This window comes from Pan troglodytes, chromosome 12, assembly GCF_028858775.2.
Source record: "Pan troglodytes isolate AG18354 chromosome 12, NHGRI_mPanTro3-v2.0_pri, whole genome shotgun sequence".
Classification (NCBI taxonomy): Eukaryota; Metazoa; Chordata; class Mammalia; order Primates; family Hominidae; genus Pan; species Pan troglodytes.
The window spans coordinates 93,298,298-93,317,976 of record NC_072410.2 but is presented as its reverse complement, the minus strand read 5'-3'; the positions used below and the strand labels follow the sequence as shown (position 1 = coordinate 93,317,976).

The following is a 19,679-nucleotide window of genomic DNA, read 5'->3' as shown; positions in this document are numbered from 1 at the left end:
GCTGTCTGAGGACTGCTTTTGTGGAGAGGGATGGGTTTTCTTGCTACATAAGCCAGTGGGCACAAACACATGAAAGTGAGCACTCAGAGAGCCAGGATAAGGAACCCCGGGCAGGAGGGGGAGGAAGAAACCAAGAGAATCACATGGCCACAGCTCATCATCTGTGTCCTCAGGCGGTCCTTTGCACACATGCACTCTCTGTGTGGAATGTCTTCCTCTCATCATCCACCTGACACCCCTTGCCCCTGCAGAGCCAGCTCAAGTGTCCTTCTCAGGGCCAGCTTGCCTGACAGCCACAAGCATTCCCATAGCACCCAATGCACAGCACCCATCACACCCCTTTCCTTATGGCCTCATAACTGTGTCTGTCGTCCAACTCCAAACCTTGTTCTGAGCCCCTTGAAGGCTGAATGAGCTTCCAGAGTCCAACCAGTGCCTGGGACTGAGCATGACTCATAGACATTTGTTGACAGAATGCATACATGAACTATGAGTGAATTTCTTGACACCAGTGTTCTATCACTAAAATTCTTGCACCTATTTTTACCATCTCCCTACCCACTGGGAAACAGTGAGGCTCGGTAAACACTTCTGAGATGAGAAGTGTCTGTTTCTATGCATTTTGACTTCTCTTTGTATACAATATATATTTATCATTATGCGATTGGCCAAGATGCCATTCTGACAAGCACGGGGTTACAGGTATTCACAGTTCTCTCATCGTCCTGGTGTTCAATCCATCAAATATCCAGGGCAGAGTGAGAAAGCAAAAGCAGCAGCTCAAAAGAGCCTCACTACAAGACTTCAGCTGTCAAATCTTGAAGGTCAGAACTGGCAGAAGCTGATGGTCTTTTTTTTTTTTTTTTTTTGATGCCCATCAATGAAAGCAATCGTGAGTAAAAGTTGTACCTGCCAGGAAAGGAATTGTCCTTTGTACTTCATGGCAACCTTCACAGTTGAGGTGCATTTTGACAGCTGCTTCCTGAGCCCCAGGGAGGGTTGCACATTTATTCCTGGGTGTGGGTGGAGGGCAGGGAGAAAATACTTTTCATCTTTCCATCGATTGGAGACTCTTCTGTGATCTTGAACGGGGCTTTAATTTTTAGACCCAGAGCTTAGGCTTTAGAAGAGGTGCATCCTAGAACTAGCTTCAATTGATATGTTATCCATCCACCTAATATAGAACCCCTACTATGTGCTAGGCAGTGTGCCAGACATTGCTAGCATAAAAAGGTGTGCAACCCAAAGTCTCCATCTTCAAGACTTGTGGGCCAGAATTAGATGACCAAATTTCAGAGGAGTCCTCCTGAGAAGAGCTTTTCCTGACTGGATAAGAACAGCTCTTAGTTTCCTCGGAGCCAGGCATGACGCCAAGGTTCAACTGCAAGGCTTTCTTGGGAAAACAACACGAGAAAAGAAATGGACCCAGAAGATCTGTTTCCCTGTGTTACCCATGACTATAAGCAAATTATGGAAGCTCTCTGAGATTCAGTTTACTCTTCTATAAAGGAGGTGAATAATATGAATGGTACAGATCACAGTAAAGGTGAAATGAGTTGATAGAGGTTGACTCACTTGGCAAACTGAACATGCACTGTACAGATATTTACCATGAATATTAACAACATAGTATCTGTTTCATGAGAACAAAAAGGAGGGCTGTGGCTCTGTTGTTAACCTGGGACCTAGATGAGAGTCAATACGTGAAGTACAAAGAGAATGGATGGATGGGTGGATGGATGGATCAATGGATGATAGATGGATTAAAGGATGAATGGATTGATGGATGGATGGATGGATGGATGGATGAATGGATGGTAGATGGATGAGTGGATGGATGGATGGATGGATGAACGGATGGATGGATGGGTAGATGGATGGATGGATAGGTGGGTGGATGGGATGGATGGATGGATAATGGATAGATGGTTGGTGGATGAATGGATGGATGGATGGATGGATAGTTAAATGGAAGAATGGGATGGAGCTTCCTTCTGGCTTTAAGAGGTTTGGCTTCTCTAGTCCATCTGTATTCTTCTCATTCCCCTGTGGCTTTGGAAGTCATAGTCCTTCTAGAGACAGAATAACAGATGTGTCTAGAGTATATCCACCTGTGGAGACCAGTGACATTCATGACCTTGGATACCCTCCAGCTACCTCAGCTCAGGGACTGTGTAGACAGGATTAGGCCAGGGGTGGAAACCTTGTCACTAGCCTGTCCACCCATAAGTGGGAGAAAAATGGCTCTCCACCTTAAACACAAGTCCCTCCCAAGTCTTTAAGCTTTCTTTTTTACTTTTCTTCTCAGTGCTTAGTAAATGGTTATATAAAGCTACCCGCTTATGTGATCAACCAATTCAAGCTGAGATGTTAGAGCCATGATTCTTAATTTTTGATGCACACCCAGAATCCCTGCAGAGCTTTCTAAACATACATATGCTCATGGCCCACTCCAAGACGAGTAAAATCAGAATAGCTCAAGATGAGACTCGGGCCGGGTGCGGTGGCTCATGCCTGTAATCCCAGCACTTTGGGAGGCCGAGGTGGGTGGATCACAAGGTCAGGAGTTTGAGACCAGCCTGGCCAAGATGGTAAAACCCCGTCTCTACTAAAAATACAAAAATTAGCCACGTGTGGTGGTGGGGGCCTGTAATCCCAGCTACTCAGGAGGCTGAGGCAGGAAAATCACTTGAACCCAGGAGACGGAGGTTGGCAGTGAGCTGAGATCACGCCACTACACTCTAGCCTGGGTGACAAGAGCAAGACTCCATCTCAAAAAAAAAAAAAAAAAAAAAAAAAAAAAGATGAGACTCAATTATATGAAGTTGGTAAAATGTGTAGTTCTCACTTGTATTACTAAAGCTTGAGACCTACTATGTTAATGGCTGAAGGTCCAGTTCCTCTTAAGAGGACTAGCATTTTAGTAGTTGCTTCAATATTACTACTTAAAGTGGGGAGAAATATGGTAAATCCAGGTATACTCAGTGGGACTGGTACTTTGGGATCCATCTTGGAGAACACAAGTGGTTACTCTGAGAAGGAAGGGTTTAAGTGAAATCCGTAACCCTGGCTCTCTTCCTGCCCACTCTCCCATGACCCTGAGCAGCCTGAGAGGAGAGTGTCCCTTAGACAGACAGCCTGGGAGGCAGGGGGTTAGGCACTATCAGCACCTGCTCTGCTTGTTGATCTAATTTAAACCCATGACAACCCAGTGAGTGGCACAATTACTACCATTTGACAAAGATGAGGCTTGTAGAGATTCTGAGACTTGTCCAAGCTCATATTGTGTGTGAAGAATTTCCTCCAAGAATACTTAGAGCTCAAGTCTCCTGCCCACTGTGTGCTCAGAGAACTTCGAGCTATGTGATGGCTCCTGTAACAAGGTGTCTGAGAAATATCCCCCTGACAAGCCTGGGGGTGAGTTTTAAGGCTTTTAAAAATTATCTTTAGAGCCTTTGAATGGCTCTCTCTTTTTAGTGTAAATCACCTAGACATTAAAGGCCTTATTGTATATTTATTAGTGTGTTATTCAGACCATGGGGGAAAAGAGAGAAGCTGACTCTATGAATGACTTTGAAAGTGAGAAAAAGCTGGGCCTGAAATTAAATCATTGTGACACTGCCACTTGAGGGCATCAGTTTCAATAAATGATCGCCTTTTTTATTTCTGATCTCGTTTATCATGCAGGCAAGATTCGAAGAGAACTTTTGACCATGGAGGCTGAATGCCACAGGCTCTGATTTCCCCAGCTGTCAAGACTTGCCACATTGCCCTGGGCTGACTGAAGTTCAACCTAGAGCAGCCTGGGAAAAGCAATCAGGTCCCTTTTCAGAAGCAAATACCTGGTGGCATCTTTCCACAGGTGCCCTGCCCTGAGACCATCTCTCGCTCGGCCTGTCTACTGACAGGAACAGCCAGGGTTCTGTGCATTAGTGGTGAAGGTATCAGTGGGCCAGTAGGGAGGTTCCTCTTTGTCCAGGGAGCAGGAGTCTGGGGTGGAGAGAATTACTTCCTGCTGCCCTAGTCCTGGATGGCATCTGAGGATAGGTTGCTGGCATTGCCAGGACAGAAGAGGGGAGCAGAGGGCAGCCAGAGCCTCCACTTTAGAAAGTAAGAAGCTACGGCTGGGCAATACTGTGGTTGTCCATAACCATGCTGCAAATTAGCGGCGGAATCAGGATTGAAACCATACCTCCTGATGGCCACAAATCAATATCTTTTTGAGTGAAATTACCTTGGCACATTTCCTATTAGGATTGTTACTGGTTTTAAAGCTGGGATCTTTGGTCAGAACTGACTGCCTTAAGTAAGCGCGGTAGCTGTGTGGGTACCCAGCATGAACGCAAATTTTTCTTCACTTGGGGAGGGTGGCTGCAGATTTTAATCTAAGGGCAGTGAGTTTGAGGGTTTCCTGATGCAGCTGGGCAGCTGGGAAACAGACCTTTCCAGGGTGCCACTGTGGAGATGAGTCCTGGCTTTGCCACGAGCCGGCAGTTTTGTTTGTTAGTTTGTTTTTTTGAGACAGGGTCTTGCTCTGTCACCCAGGCTGGAGTGCAGTGGCATGATCACAGTTTACTGCAGCCTCAACCTCTTGGGCTTAAGCAAGCCTCCTGCCTCAGCCTCATGAATAGCTGGGATTACAGGCATGTACCACCATGCCTGGCTAACTAAAAATATATATTTTTTGTAGAGGTTGGAGGTCTCGCTATGTTGCCCAGGCTGGTCTTGAACTCCTGGCCCCAAGTGATCCTCCCGCCTTGGTCTCCCAAAGTGCTGGGATTACAGGTGTGAGCCATTGTGCCCGGTCTGAGCCTGCAGTTTGACCTTCATCACGTCACATTACATCACATCACCCACCTGGGCTTCATGTTCCCCATCAGGAAACCAACATGGAAAGGGGAGGAGGTTAGATTCAAGTATCTTCCGGGTCTAGGGGTTGAGGTCCTGCAGAAAGGCAAGGCTTTGTGCTGAGAATTTCAATTCACCACCACCCTCTGGACTGAGGCTTATTTGTGCTTTAAAATGCCCTGACAGCTTATCTTGGCTCAAGCCTGAGTTTCTCCAACGACTTTCGGTTTAAAATATCTTTTCAAGTATTAGTAATCCAAATGATTGGCAACTTCTATCCCCTCGGGGCCCAATTCTTCCCTCCACACACTGTGTAGTTCTGGTCATACATAATAAAGTCCCCAGATACCCGCTGCTGTGGGAGAAAGTCATGTGCTTCGAAAGGAAACAAGACTCGAGGTGGCCTTCTGGGTAGGAGCCCTGGAGAGTGTCTCCTATAGACCGACACGCCACCCACCATCAAGCTTGCGTTCTTGCATCCAGGAGAGGACCAATTTTACACAGACAATTGCTGCTGGATTGATCTTCTAAGACACATCAGAATGGCAGTGTGGTGCAGTGGGTGGCTCCCTAGCCGGCTGCTTCTGCTGGATCTGCCACTAGCGATCTTAGCGCAGCCTCTTAATAATACGAGCCTCAATTTTAAAACATTCACACAAGCACGTGCTGTTGCTATTCTGCTTGTGTCTTCCTTACTGGACTAGATGTTCCTTGAAAGCTGTGACCTTGTTGTCTTCGGCTGTGTTGTCTTTGGCACCTGCCACACAAGAGGCACTCAATCCATGATGGTGAGATGAATGTTTGAACCCAAAAGGACCTAGCACTTATTAGTGCCAACGACAGCCAGGCACTGTGCGAGCCATTTTCCATATGCCATTTCACAGCCCACCATTTTACATAAGTATTATCATATTCATTCAGTTCATGGGGACTCTACAGCCACTAATTTCTAGCTAAGATGTCCTATGCCTATGTGACTCTGTGACCAGCCGGGCCTAGGCTGTTTGATAGCCGCTGTTTCTCTGCTTCCTTGCTTCTCTGGTCATTCTGGCCATGCAGATGAGCAGGCTGGGCACTCATCTGTCTGTCCCGTGCGAGACTCCGGCCAAAGCCCGGCAGACTTGGCCAACGTGGCCACTCATGCTCTGTGATTCATTAGACCTCATATACTCCGCTGCTTTCCAGGCAACCAGGAAGGCAGCAGCTGCTGTGCTTCTCCAACTGCCTTTCCCCTGCCTTCTGCCTCCGGGTGCTTCCAACCAGTCTGCTGCTCCTGCCCCACCCGTGCACGACAGCCGGCACCGCCTGCTCACGACACAGTGGTTTCCAGGGAACTTGGTGGCGTCTGACTTGTCATTCCTCAGCCCACTCCTCTGAGTCAGGCTCTCCCCAGCCGACTTTATTATTACAACTTCCTCCCTCGTTACTACAAACACGGAATGTTGTTTTCCAAATAGTGGTCCCCAAACCACCGTCTCCTGTTATGAGAGGAAGCCAGCCCCATTTGTAATCATCACATTCAACATCACCAGGATATCACTGTGTCCCCCTCGCTGCTCTGAGCACTATGCTAGTGAGGTCATCTCTGACATTAAACAGAGTGAGCTTTCGGCAAGGCAAACTGCTGAGTATTGCAAATCCAAAGATTCTTGGGACTAGCAGCGACCCCATAATCAGAGAGCAGGCAAATCTCCATCCTTTGTGATCCCAAACTCTGAACAGTGCAAAGCTGGGCAAGTTTTGATTTGCTGGGCAAATGCCCTGTTCCTTGCAGCTGGCCAAGGCACCCACGAGAGTAGCTCTGCGCTGCAGTGGATGGTCTATTGATTGTCCTTTCTGCTGCCACCTTCTACCCTCACCACACAGATCTCATGGGAGGTGAGGAGGCTGGCCCAGGCATCTTTAAATCTGGAATCACTCCTGCTCTTCACTAAACTCTGCCCCAGACAAAGCCATCAAGTCACTGAATTTGCCTCAGCTCAGTCCCAATTCCTCTCTCCTGCTCAACTCACACCCTCCAGAGGACAGAGCAGCTCCTCTGGTGATGGAGGCATTGCCTTGGGAAGAGGATAAGTTGGGTGGCCAGGTGGACGTTGAGGCAGGTGACCATGGCATCATGTGGAGGGAAGGCTGCCCCTGAAGGCACTGACATGGCAAGTCCCAGGGCTCATTTGTCTTGAAGGATCAAATAATCAAAATAATCGCTTTTTTTTTTTCCAAGATTCTTTCATATTTCCCTTTCTCTTTCCCAACTCCACCCTTTCTCCCTAAGAGGCTTAGGTCTCCTGGAAAGAGTCCAATTTGGACCACATCACTTCCTATTTCCTCTCTCTGCCTCAGTTTTCTCCTCTTTTAAATGAGAATTGACTTTCTATATGAGCATAGAAAGGTAAAGAGGGAAAAACTATTTGCAAGGCCCTATGGCCAGTCATACCCGAGGAGTTATTTTCCTGACTATGCTACACAGGGAAACAGGCCAGGCCACACAAGAAGTGCTGAAACCCCTCTGGCACCTTTTCTCACTCTCACGGGTATTCTCAGACTCCAACTCCACCTCTCCCAGCCACATCAGTGAATCCTCCCACCCGCCACCAGCACCACAATGGACTGATGCCTGAGGGCTCAGAAGCCTCAAGCAGCACTCCCTGGTCTCTGCCAGGCCTGGTAGGGAAGGAAGGAATGTTGAGAGTGATAAGTCAGAATATGCAGCTCTCAGAATATGAGGCTGGGCAAATACCTATAGGATGGCACATAGCCCTGCCCTCAGATAAGAAGTCTTCCCATCCAGGCTTCTTACTGGAAAGAGAAGCTGTGCTGGAGGGAGGCTTGGTGCCAGAAGACAGCTGGTCCCAAACAAGGGGCAGCCCAGACACCTGCTATGCCACACTGATATCTGGTGAATAGAGCAAGAGTCCTTGGTAGCTGGGACCTTCTCAGCCAGCCCAGAGAGGCATTTCAGAGGCAAGAAGATGGATATGAGTTTAGGAATGGGGAGAGCATTCTTTTTGATGTCAAGATTTCATTCCTGATGAGACTGCAGCAGCTTGTAGTCCTTCTAAGTGCAACTAAATACAGATGGGTTAATGGCGGGGAGTGGGGAGAAGACTTTCAAGAAATTACGAAGGAGGCCATTCAGCCTTATTGCCAAAGCAACGGGCAGGATCTCTCCCCTGCACACCATGGGGATGGAGAATGGGTAACAGTCATCGTTCAAGTGGGACCCTTCTGAAAAGGTATTCTCTTAGAAGGAAGCCAAGTCTAAGCATAGCTAGACATTTGGGCTTTTTCTCCTGTAAACAAGTCACAAAGAAGGATCCTTGTTGCTAAAGTAATCAGATCTGGGGTCCCTCAACGCTGAGGTCATAGGATGGTATTTATACTTAAGGAATGGAAAAACAAAAGCCAGGCACAGAAGTGCCCTAGTTTAAGTTTGCTTTCCAATGTCACTACCACAGAGGCCTGATGGATCACTGAGTAAGCAAGTAAGTATCTCCAGAAAGCTTAGAGGATTCCACTGTCACATGTCTTGGTGGTTGTAGCACAAAGCTCTGTTCCAATCCCTACTGAATTACACTGGTGTAGTATCCATGACTAATCCTGCTCTGGGGTACCAAACTCCCATAGAACCTGCTTGGATGGCCAAAATACTTTGTTTTTTCCCTTCCTGCCCAACTTCTGCTGGTAAAACCTGGTTTCTACCATATTAAATTACTTTCATTCTGGACTTTTAACATTTCTTTGGCTATTTTCTTCTTGGCTGTATCTGAACTTTGGGAAATGAACATCTTTAACACCCACTCATGAAATCCCCACTCTGGCAGCTGGTCCTCTGGCCTCTGGAAGGGCCACTAGCCAGGGAAGTCAGAGGGACCCACAAATCAGTACCCAAGACACTACCTAAGGGATATTAGTAGTAATTGCTCAACCTGGACCTACCGATTAAAGGACAATCACGAGTTTGTAAGTAGATGTCACAGACTCTGGAAATGTGTAACCAAAAGCCAAATCACCTGGTATAAAATCAATTTTGGACATGGAGAAGTACCTACCCATGCTTCCCTGGAGTGGGCATCAGGAGGATCTCTCTTGCAGCCTCGTTGTGGGGCAGCAGCTGGGCAATGTACCTTCCAGAGGGCTGCAGGTGCCTGTGCACCGAGACGGCCAGTGTGCAGTGCTCACTGCTGCTCCTCATCCACGGACTCAGGATGGTGTGCTTGGAGTCAGCTGAGGTGTTGAGAAGGAGAAAGGAGCCTGGAAAGAGACAGGGAAAACGAATCTGCAGATGTGTTCAGGTAAGACCAGCAGTAGCTCTGTGGCAAGACTTAGAGAGAAATGGCATCAAAATCAGAGATACTGGAGGCCATTATCTCCTTCTCTGCATGCACCCAGCCTTCCTCCTCCGTTCTTAGATTTTCTTTGTAAATAGTATAGCCTGATGCAGGTGGACAGTGGCTGGAGACATAGGCCTTATAATCAGGCAGACCAAGGTTCGAACCTTAGCTCCCCTACTTCCTACTTCTGTGTCCTAGAGGCTTCGATTTTTCATCTGCAAAACAGGAATAAAAACATCTATTTCAAAAGACTCTTGTTCCTTCCCTTACTAGTTGAATGATCTTGGGAAAAGCATTAACTTTCTTAGGTTTCAGTTTCCTCCCTTGTAAAATGGGGTGAGAGGGTTGGCTGAACTCAATAATCTCTTAATGTTCATTTCAGCTCTTGAGCCTATGAGTCATGTGAACTTGCAACTGGTCTCCACAGAAAAAGCCCTACAAATCTCCCCTGGTGTTGTGCCTGTGGCAGAGTTTCCCTCTGGAGCAAGCCAATCTTGATTCCAGTAGCACAGGCCAAATGACCTGCGAGAAACCTACATTCATGGGGATTACTGTCAGTGTAAAAGCACACCACCATTATATTGTTCCAGGCATTCCTTCTGATACATTAATTTTACTTGCTCACTTCTGCATTGAAGTTTTGGGCCATTAGATGCTGCTCCTTTTGCAGTAGAAATCTATTTCAACAAGATCCCTGACTTCCACAGTGGGAAGCAGCTAATGAGTACTCAGTCTTCTTAAACTACTCCTGGCACTTCCAAGGTCTCCTTCTGCAGATAACCCAGTTTCCCAAATAGGCAAATAAACTAGCAGCCTGCAATAAACAATGGTGCAGATAAAAGAGGGGGATTCCTACCAAGGCAAAGCATTATTCAAAAGGAAGGTGTTGTTCCAGGAATTGGAGGTTTCCAACTTTCTTAAAGTAAGTAAAAGCGACCTCTGGTTAAAATCAGGATGAAGCACAAGACTGTGTCTGAGCTGGATCGAGAACGTGAACCCTCTGTACTTGTTGGGAAGCTTCAGCATGGCATATAAGAAAAGTGATCTACAACTGTCGTAAATAATCTACATTATGACAGTATTTTGCAGCAGAGGAAATGTTCTTGTCATGGGCACAGAGGAAAAGAAAAGGGATTAGAACCAAAGACAAAGAATTGGGAAGATCATCTAATTCAGTCCTCTTGCTTTCCTAGGGAAGCAGACTGGAGATCCAGATAGGGAAATGACTTATCCAAAGTCTTAGTTTGAAAGTTAAGACCATACTCCAGATTTCTGGACTTCTAAGCAGTACTCTTCTCCTTGTTTCTTTTTCACTGGCCCACTGTGTACTTCAGCCTAAAACATGGCCAAGGTAACTTGTGGCCAGGATGTATAGCTTTGGAAGTTAGAGGAGCAGGAAGGGGAATGAGAGGCACATGGACACCAGACCAAATCCATTTATTCGGTCCCTTCCTTACTCCTTTCTGCCTGCAGATTCCATTTAATGGATGCCTATTTTGAGCAAACATCCAAGCACTGGCTCTGCCCTGAGGACATAGACGTGACAGACACAGTTGTGGCCTTCAAGGAACTCCAGGTCTGGCAGGGGTGCACAGATGTCTGCAAGAACTATCAGCACAAATAGAGGTCATAAAGTCAGACACACATCCAGGCAAAACATGTTGGGAGCCTTCAGGAAGGAGGAGACAGGAGGTCCAGGTGGGAAGATCCGTAAAGAGGAAGACCCTTGAGCCAGGTCTTATAGGGAGAGAAAAACAAAGATACTGGCAGAATGGACTGTGCAGAAGTTGAAGGGAAGAGGAGTCAGGACAAAGGTAGATGATGTTTGGCTGCAGAGTAGGACACTGGAGAGAAGACTGAGAAATAAGGAGGGCCAGGGTGATAGGAGGTGTAACCAGACCACAGAGAGCATTGCTTCTTGGCTGAAGATTTCCAGCTTCATTTTGTGGATAATAGAGAGCCAGATATTTTGAGCAGGAGAGTGGCACCATCAGAGTGGTGCTGCAGGAGAACTGATCTGTTATGGTGGGGGCAAGAGGGAATTAATATTGACCCAACCTCATCTTGCACCACAAGTCCACACAAGGGCAAGAATGTGACTAAATGCAAATTCGAAGTGTTTGCTATATTACTGTTGTAAGCAAAGGCAATGTGTTGAGGGTGGATGACTGGGGTTTCCAGTACTAGGGTAGTGTGTATCTGTGCAGAGCACGTGAGGACCCTGGAAGTATCTCTGGGGACAGAGTCTTGCTCCAGACTCTTTGGGGGTATGACCTGGGGTTAGGATGAAGACAGTCCCATGTCCGATAATAATTTACACATAAGGGAGCAGCAGCAACTGTGTCCTGGTCTGAGACCATTCTCTGATGTTCTCAAGTTGGCAGAATGTTGAGTAGAAACCAGGAGTTTTTTGAGCTACTGAAGGGAAGGATGGGGGCAAAATAAAGAAAGTATCTCCATTCTTCTCAGGAAGATTACTGCTATGCACATGTGCACATGCATGAGAAGCTCAAAAATCCAGCTGAAGGTGTTGAGGTATTGGACTAGGGGCTCTTTCTGTATCACTGCTCCTCTCCACCCTTGGGTGTGGCCATGCATGTAAATTCTGTCCCCGAAATTTGGCACCTCAATAATGGAACTCTTTCAAAGCTGACTGGAAGATAGATTATTTTTCCAGTTCTAATATGTGAGATGATGTTTATATGAATCTTATTTTCTGCAACCGGACTATCAATAAGCGACTGAGCTTAAAGTATTTTCACTCTCAATGGAACTCTATAGTTGAGAGCTATCTCTTCATCAGCAGCTTTCCTCTACCAAAAATAAGGGAAAAAATACATTTCATAAGCTCCTTGGGATATTGTCAGTATAAATCTTTTAAAGTCAGTAAGAATTTATATCTCCTCTCTCTCTCTTTTTGGTTTCTATTTATTTTGCTCAGGATAGCTTGAGGCTAGGCAAAGTCTCCTTGGGTCCTTTCTAATTAAGAAGGATGGTCTAGCAGCACACAGACCTTCACCCAGTGTGGCCATGGGGGTGTGGAGAGGCAGATCAAAGAGCTCTGCTCATACAGCGCCACAACCATGTTTCTTTTATTATGCATCGTGTTGATATGTTTAATGATTAAATATGAAATGATTTTTATTTTTACCTCTGGTCACCAGTGTAGGAATGTGCTGCTCTCATCTCAACCAGCAGGGCTCACATTATGGGCCAAAACCCAAGGGTCATGAACTTAGAGGTCAAACTATTTTATATCTGTTCAGTTATTGACCTTAGACAAATTATTTAAACACTTTAAATATTAATTTGCTCAAATTTAATATGGGCAGAGCCTACCTCATATGGCTGTTGTGAAGATTAAATTAAATAACATGAATCAAGTAGGCAGTACTGTGCCTGCTCAAGGTAGGTATGTAATAAAAATCAGTTCCCTGTGTTGACAGGTGTCTTAGTCTGGAATTCCTTTGATCTAGGACTAAACCTGGAATCAGAAGGACTAAACTGAAGTAGCTCTGCTACTACCAACCTTCCTTTGTAAAATGAAAGGGTTGGATACAGTCTCTCTAAGGATTCTTACAGCCCCAAACTGTCAGTAATTCTATCTGCCTGCCTAGAATATTATTAATCTAAAGAAATTGAGTCAAGTCTCCAAGCCCCCAAGTCCTAAACTCTTCTTCTCATAATTCACCTCTCTGAGGGTTATATACCAACAGCTTTAATCAATTGGCCAAATACTCCATGAACTTTCCCGCTAAGATGTAAGGAAGTAAGCTGTAGTTCCCTGCCCTGCCTTCCTCTCTCCCGATTTACACACATACATCCCTAGGAAGGGCTCCTGTGCTAGCATCATTTGTTTCTTAGATGCTTCTGCTATAAGGCTGCTACCACCTCTAAATGTCTGGTATGCAACACAATGCTTGCCCCATGGTAGGTACTCAATGATCCTAAAAATCAAATTGATATGGTGGTAACATGGTGATGTAGTTTGGTTGTGTTTGTTCCTCCAAATCTCATATTCAAATATGATTCCCAGTGTTGGAGGTGAGGCCTGGTGGGAGGTGATTGGATCATGGGGGCAGATCCCTCATGAATGGTTTAGCTCCATCCCCTTGGTATATGTGAGTTCTTACTCAGTTATGTGAGATCTGGTTATTTAAAAGAGTCTAGGACCTCCCCTCCTTTCTCTCTCGCTCTCACTCTCACCATGTGGCATGCTGGTTCCTTGTTGCCTTCTGCCATGATTGCAAGCTTCCTGAGGCCCTCACTAGAAACAGATGTCATTGCCATGCTTCCAGTACAGTCTGCAGAACCATGAGCCAATTAAATCTCTTTTCTTTATAAATTACCCAGCCTTAGGTATTCCTTTACAGTGACACAAGCATGGACTAATACAGAAAATTGGCACCAATGAGTGGTGTTTTGCTATAAAAATACCTGAAAATATAGAAGTAACTTTGGAAGTGAGTAATGGGCAGGGGTTGGAGGAATTTGGGCGGGGGGAGCTCAGAAGACAGGAAGATGAGGGAAAGTTTGGAACTTCTTAGAGACTAATTAAACAGTTTGGACCAAAATGCTGATAGAAATATGGACAGTGAAGACTAAGCTAAGGAAGTATCAAATGGAAATAAAAAAGTTATTCAAAACTGGAGTAAAGGTAACCTGTGTTACACCTCAGCAAATAATTTGGCTGCATTCATGTTCATGCCTTAGGGATCTGTGGAAGGTTGAACTTAAGAGTGGTAACTTAGGGTATGTGGCAGAAGAAATTTCTAAGTAGCAGAGTGTTCACGACTGGTCTAGCTGCTTCTAACAGTCTATGATCAGATATGGGAGCAAAGAAATGACAAACTTGAAACTTATATTTAAAAGGCAAGCAGAGCATAAGGGTTTGGAAAATTTGCAGACTACTCATGTAGTAGAAAGGAAAAGAACTTTTTCAGGGGAGGAATTCAAGTGGCCTGTGGAGCAACTTGCTAAAGCGAATAGCATGACTAAAAGGGAGCCAAGTGCTAATATCCAAGACAATAAAAAAAAGACCTCAAGGGCATTTCAAAACTATTTGGGACAGCCCCTCTTATCACAGGCTCAGAGGCCTAAGAGGCTAAGAGGCAAGAATGGTTTCAGGGTCCAGGCCCAGGGTGCTGTTGCCCTGCTCAGCCTCATGACACTGCTCCTTACATTCTGGCTATATCAGCTCTAGCCATGGCTCAAAAGGGCCCAGGTACGGCTCCAGACACCACTTTGGATAACATAAGCCATGCTTCCATCTGGTATTAAGCCTACAGACACACAGAATGCAAGAGTGAAGAAGGCTTGGCAGCTCCCATCTAAATGCCATAGGAGGCATGGGCAGAAGTCTACCACTGGGGCAGAAGCCTGGCAAAGAAACTCTACTAGGTCCATAACAAGGGAAAATGTGGGGTTGGAGCCTCTACACAGAGTCCCCACTGGGGCACTTCCTAGTGGAGCTGTGGGAAGGGGGCTGCTGCCTTCTATATCCAAGAATGGTAGAGACACTGGCAGCTTGAAACCTTAGCATGGAAAAGCTGCAGACACTCAACTCCAATCTGTGGGAGCAGCCATGGAGGATGCACACTGCAAAGTCATAGGGGTGGAGCTGCCTAAGGCCCTGGGAGCCTACTCCTTGCAGCAGCGTGCCCTGGATGTGGGACATGGTGTCAAAGAAGATTATTTTGAAGCTTTAAGATTTAATGACTGCCCTGCTGTGTTCCACACTTGTGTGATGTCTATTACCCCTTTGTTTTGGTCCGTTTCTCCACTTTGGAACAAGAATGTTTACCCAATGCCTGTACCACCATCGTATCTTAGAAGTAAATTACTTGTTCTGATTTTATAGGCACATAGGTGAGTCCCACATGAGGCTTTGGACTGTGGACATGGAATATTTGTGTTAATATTGGAATGAGTTAATACTTTTGAGGAACTATTGTGAAGGCATAATCATATTTTGAAATGTAAAGACATGATATTTGGGGGGGCAGGGGTGAAATAATATGGTTTGGATGTGTTTGTCCCTCCAAGTCTCATGTTGAAATGTGATTCCCAATGTTGGATGTGGAGTCTGGTGGGAGGTGATTGGATCATGGGGGCAAATCCCTCATGAATGGTTTAATACCACCCCCTTGGTGATAAGTGAGTTCTTGCTCAGTTAGTTATGTGAGATCTGGTTGTTTAAAAGAGTGTGGGACCTCCTCATTCTCTTTCACCTGCTCTTGCTGTCACTATGTGACATGCTGGCTCCTTGTTGCCTTCTGTCATGATTGTAAGTTTCCTGAGGCCCTCACTCAGGAAACAGATGCCATTGCCTTGCTTCCAGTACAGCCTGCAGAACCATGAGCCAATTACACCTCTTTTCTTTATAAGTTACCCAGACTCAGGTGTTCCTTTACAGTAACACAAGAATGAACTAATACACATGACAAGGAATCAAATAGTACAGAATTGCTTATAATTTTTTTTAAAACAGCCTCTAACCTCTGCTCCACCTGACCACATTCCACACACTGGAAAAATTTTTTTTAAGGATTTCTAATTTCTTTAGGTTGCTGCCTTCATAATGCTAAATATTATAATCATAGTTTTCCTTGCAGGTGTGACAACTTTAGACATGGATAGGACAATAAGAAAAATAACAATATCTCTTTCATAATTCTTGATTTTTAAAATGTTCTTGATTTTAAAAATTATCTTCTACACCTTATGTTTTTAACTTTATGTGATATATTTATGACTTCTTCCATCAGCTCCAGGCAGTATCACTTGACTCTTCTCACTATAAAGATGAGGCTATTTAGTCTTCCTGCCCTTTCCTGTACTTTTACTCTTCCACACCCCCCTCCCAAATCAGCTGTACTTTTCCTTTACCTTGTCAAGATTGTGTAAGAATGATTAAGTATTTTGTGTTTTGTTTATAGGTTGATCCTAAGTGTGGAAAATCAATAAACAGACCTTTTATACTGATGGCTATATATTTCTCACTGCAGTGAATAAGGGTTATATTTATAATCTTCTCTATAGATCCAAGAATGCATTCTACTCCAAGCAGGATATATTTCCAGCATCAGGATCAAATGAATTCTCTCTCTTGCATTGTTACTTGTCAAAATTGTGGCACATTTTAATTTGTCTCATATTTGAAATAAGTCTCGGTATATGTTATCAGCAATAATTAAGATTATGTTAAATTGTCGTGTGCCACAAAAATAACCAAATTTCATTGCCAGTCGTGTCTTTCACTATAGCTATTTCTGTCTTTCTTTAATCTACAGACAATTATTGTTTTACTTTGATTATTCTCAAAAAAACGTTTGTAATCAGCTACTGTCCAAAATTTGCTTCCTCTTTAAGGTAATTCATTGAAAGGACTCTGACAGGTTCTCTTGAGCACAGGTATTATAACTTTGGAGATCATATCATTCGACTAGGTAAAAAAAGTTCAAGACTCTAATTTTAATAATCTGACGTGTTCATGAAAATTGCCAACACAACATCAAGTGGGACAAGAATTAATTACACGGGACTGAACTAATAGAGGACTGAAATAATTTCTAATGACTTCTTTTTGTTTGAAACATTGTTGATTCTTTTTATGCTTTATTGTCTAAAGTTAAGAAAACTTTTTCTTTTGAGCTACTTATAGCTTACAACAACAACTGGGTAAAGTATAGTTTTGTGAGCAAAATTAAAACATTTAGTTTTTTCTTTACCTGATTTCTCCAGAATTTTGAAAAGTTGTAAGTATTCTTAATTTATGGCAATATAGTTATTTACACAAGTTCAATTAGAATCTGTTTTCTTTTGTAGGACAAAATAGTGGATATAGTAGTTAATAGCGGATATAGTGGTTATTGGATATAGTGGTTATTTTACCAAGGCCTTGACTGAAATGGTATATTTTCAAATATGATCAGACTGCTTTGAGGAATTTAGATTGACTTTATTGAGCTGATAAGAAGCCCTTTAAAAAGTCTGACCTGATACCTTTTCTACACAGTTTCTTTATAGGGTTCCTGACCTGTGGTAAGTAAAAGATGTCACTTTCTGACAGGCCCAGAAACCTCAAGATATTTTAAGACCTTGAGAAGGGAAAAATTCACCCAATTTGTACAGGTATTACAGATATAGATAAGTGGCACATCCTTGGCTTGGCTTTCTAGCCTCGAGGTTTTAAAAAGTCTAATCTTAGATTCCTTGTAAAAAAGTTCCAACAAAGCTAACTTATAAGAGCCTCTATGACCAATCACTGTTCTTGCTGTGCTTTATATGAATAATCAGGCCAAATATTATCAAACTAATACTTATTTTGCATATAAGTTTGTCATACCATTATTTGTCTTTGGTAGAAATAAAGGACTAAAGAGAAGAATTATGTTTTGTTTTTTTAAAAAAAAACCCTATAGGTTTTTCTCCTCATAACTCTGTTATGAGATTCCAGCCTTGTCCATTATTTTTGAGTTTTTATTATTTTCTCACAATGTAGACTGAATCCTGAATTCTTTCTTGGCTACAAGACTCCAAAAATAACATTTTCAAATTTTCTTCCATTTTTCTAACTTGAAATTATTAGAAATTATTAGAAATTAAAACTGTGCTTTTCTTAAAACCCTGCAAACTAAAGATAGGCCACTTAAATAAACTTCAAGAAAAATTACCACAGCAAATTATATATAAACAGCCAGTAATATATGAACTCACAAAGTTCGTTTAAACACCCAGTTCAAACTACAATCCAGAAATATGTGTCAGATTGTCACTGAAATCTGAAGATGCTTCAGAGACTCTAAAAAAAAAAGTAGTTTATAGACTATTCCAGACATTAGCCTTTTTTCCCTGCTTCCATAGAAATACCTTTTCTTTATGATCTGTTTGCCTGCATCATATATAGAGCCTAGCCTACCTGCAATGCCACCTCCTGGAATGGGACACAACTGTTTAACCAAACTGATCTATTCTCAGGACTAAAAGACTGATTTAAAGAGAGATGGGATGGTATATTTAAATTTACTCTTTTCTGCATATCCCAATTTGTTTTCCACTCTTTTGTCTATCTCTAACAATCTCTAACCCAAACCTCTCCAAAGCTATCAACTTGGCTTTTAATATGTGAAACATTTTTTGTTCGAGACAGAGTCTTGCTCTGGAGTGCAGTGGCACCATCTCAGTTCACTGTAACCTCTGCCACGAAGGTTCAAGCAATTCTCCTGCCTCAGCCTCCTGAGTAGGTGGGATTACAGGCTCACTACCACACCCAGCTAATTTTTGTATTTTTACTAGAGATGGGGTTTCACCATGTTGACCAGGCTGGTCTTGAACTCCTGACCTCAAGTGATCCACCTGCCTTAGCCTCCCAAAGTGCTGGGATTACAGGTGTGAGCCACCACACATGGCCAAATATGTGAAACTTGTTAAGGCTTCAAAGTGGGGACCGAAGGAAATAAAAATATTTTACCCCAAACTATATTTATTTGACATATTTTCAAATGGCTGCTTGGAGAGTCAGAAAACAAAAGTTTTCCTGCAAAGCTGTCTTTTGTGGGGCAGATTTGCATCTGTAGAAAATCTGCACTGATGCAACCAGCTCTTCCCTTGTCCAGAGCTAGGAAAAATTAACGGAGAGGTTGATACCTTTAAAAGTCTGAAAAATACATTTATTATTTATTCTATTTGAAAGCTGCTACCGTGAGATTTCATCTACATAACAAGACCACCATTGCTAGCCAAGCCTCCTCTTCTCTTCCTCCCATAACCTGTTTTGCAACTATAACCTGTTTTGGCCATACTCCAAGTCCCCATTCTTTTTGTAACTTCAAGAAGGCAAATAAGCTTCTGCATCCCACTGAGGGGTGGGTTAATCACTCTGTGACTTTCCTTTGTGTGCACATTAATAAATTGGTGTGCTTCTTCTCCAATTAATCTGCCCTTTGTGGGTTAATTTTTCCATGAACCTTCAGAGGGAGGGCAAAGGGAAAGTTTTCCCTTGGTCCCCACAGAATCAGTTTTTGTTTTGTTTTGTTTTTTTCAGTTTGTCTTTCCAGGAATTTCTAGCTGATTTTTTTCTATTTATTTTATATCTGTCTTCTTTACCATATCACTAACACATCCATATACTCCTTGAAAAAATTACTCCCTTCGTCTTGAAGACACTGATTTCCTCTTTTGATTTGTATCAGTTGCTTTCTGGGCCTATGGTACAGCTATTATTCTGAAATTTCTTTTCACTGGGACTTTTATGTTAGTCCCACTATCCTCAGGAAACTTCTTCAGGGGGAAATTTCTTAGTGAATCATTGAATATTTGAAATGTTTATGTCATCTTTACATTTGGTTGGCAGCTTTTCTGGTTATGGTTTGCAGATTAGAAACTTTGCCTCAAAAATTTGAAGACCTAGCTTCAGCGTTTTCTAGTGTCAGTGTTACTAAGAAGAAGTCTAACGCTGGTTTTATTTGTAATTTCTTTGTAATTGATCTGTTTTTCCTA

At 43.5% G+C, this 19,679-nt stretch overlaps 1 protein-coding gene across 1 annotated transcript in view; it reads right to left on the bottom strand.

Annotated features, from left to right (window-relative positions):
* Nucleotides 1-19,679, bottom strand: part of ALK (ALK receptor tyrosine kinase) — a 736,910-nt gene that overhangs the window by 339,791 nt on the left and 377,440 nt on the right. The window contains exon 4 of the mRNA XM_016948281.4: nt 8,898-9,099. Within this exon, the coding sequence (XP_016803770.3) occupies nt 8,898-9,099 (202 nt within the window). The remainder of the gene's footprint in view (nt 1-8,897; nt 9,100-19,679) is intronic.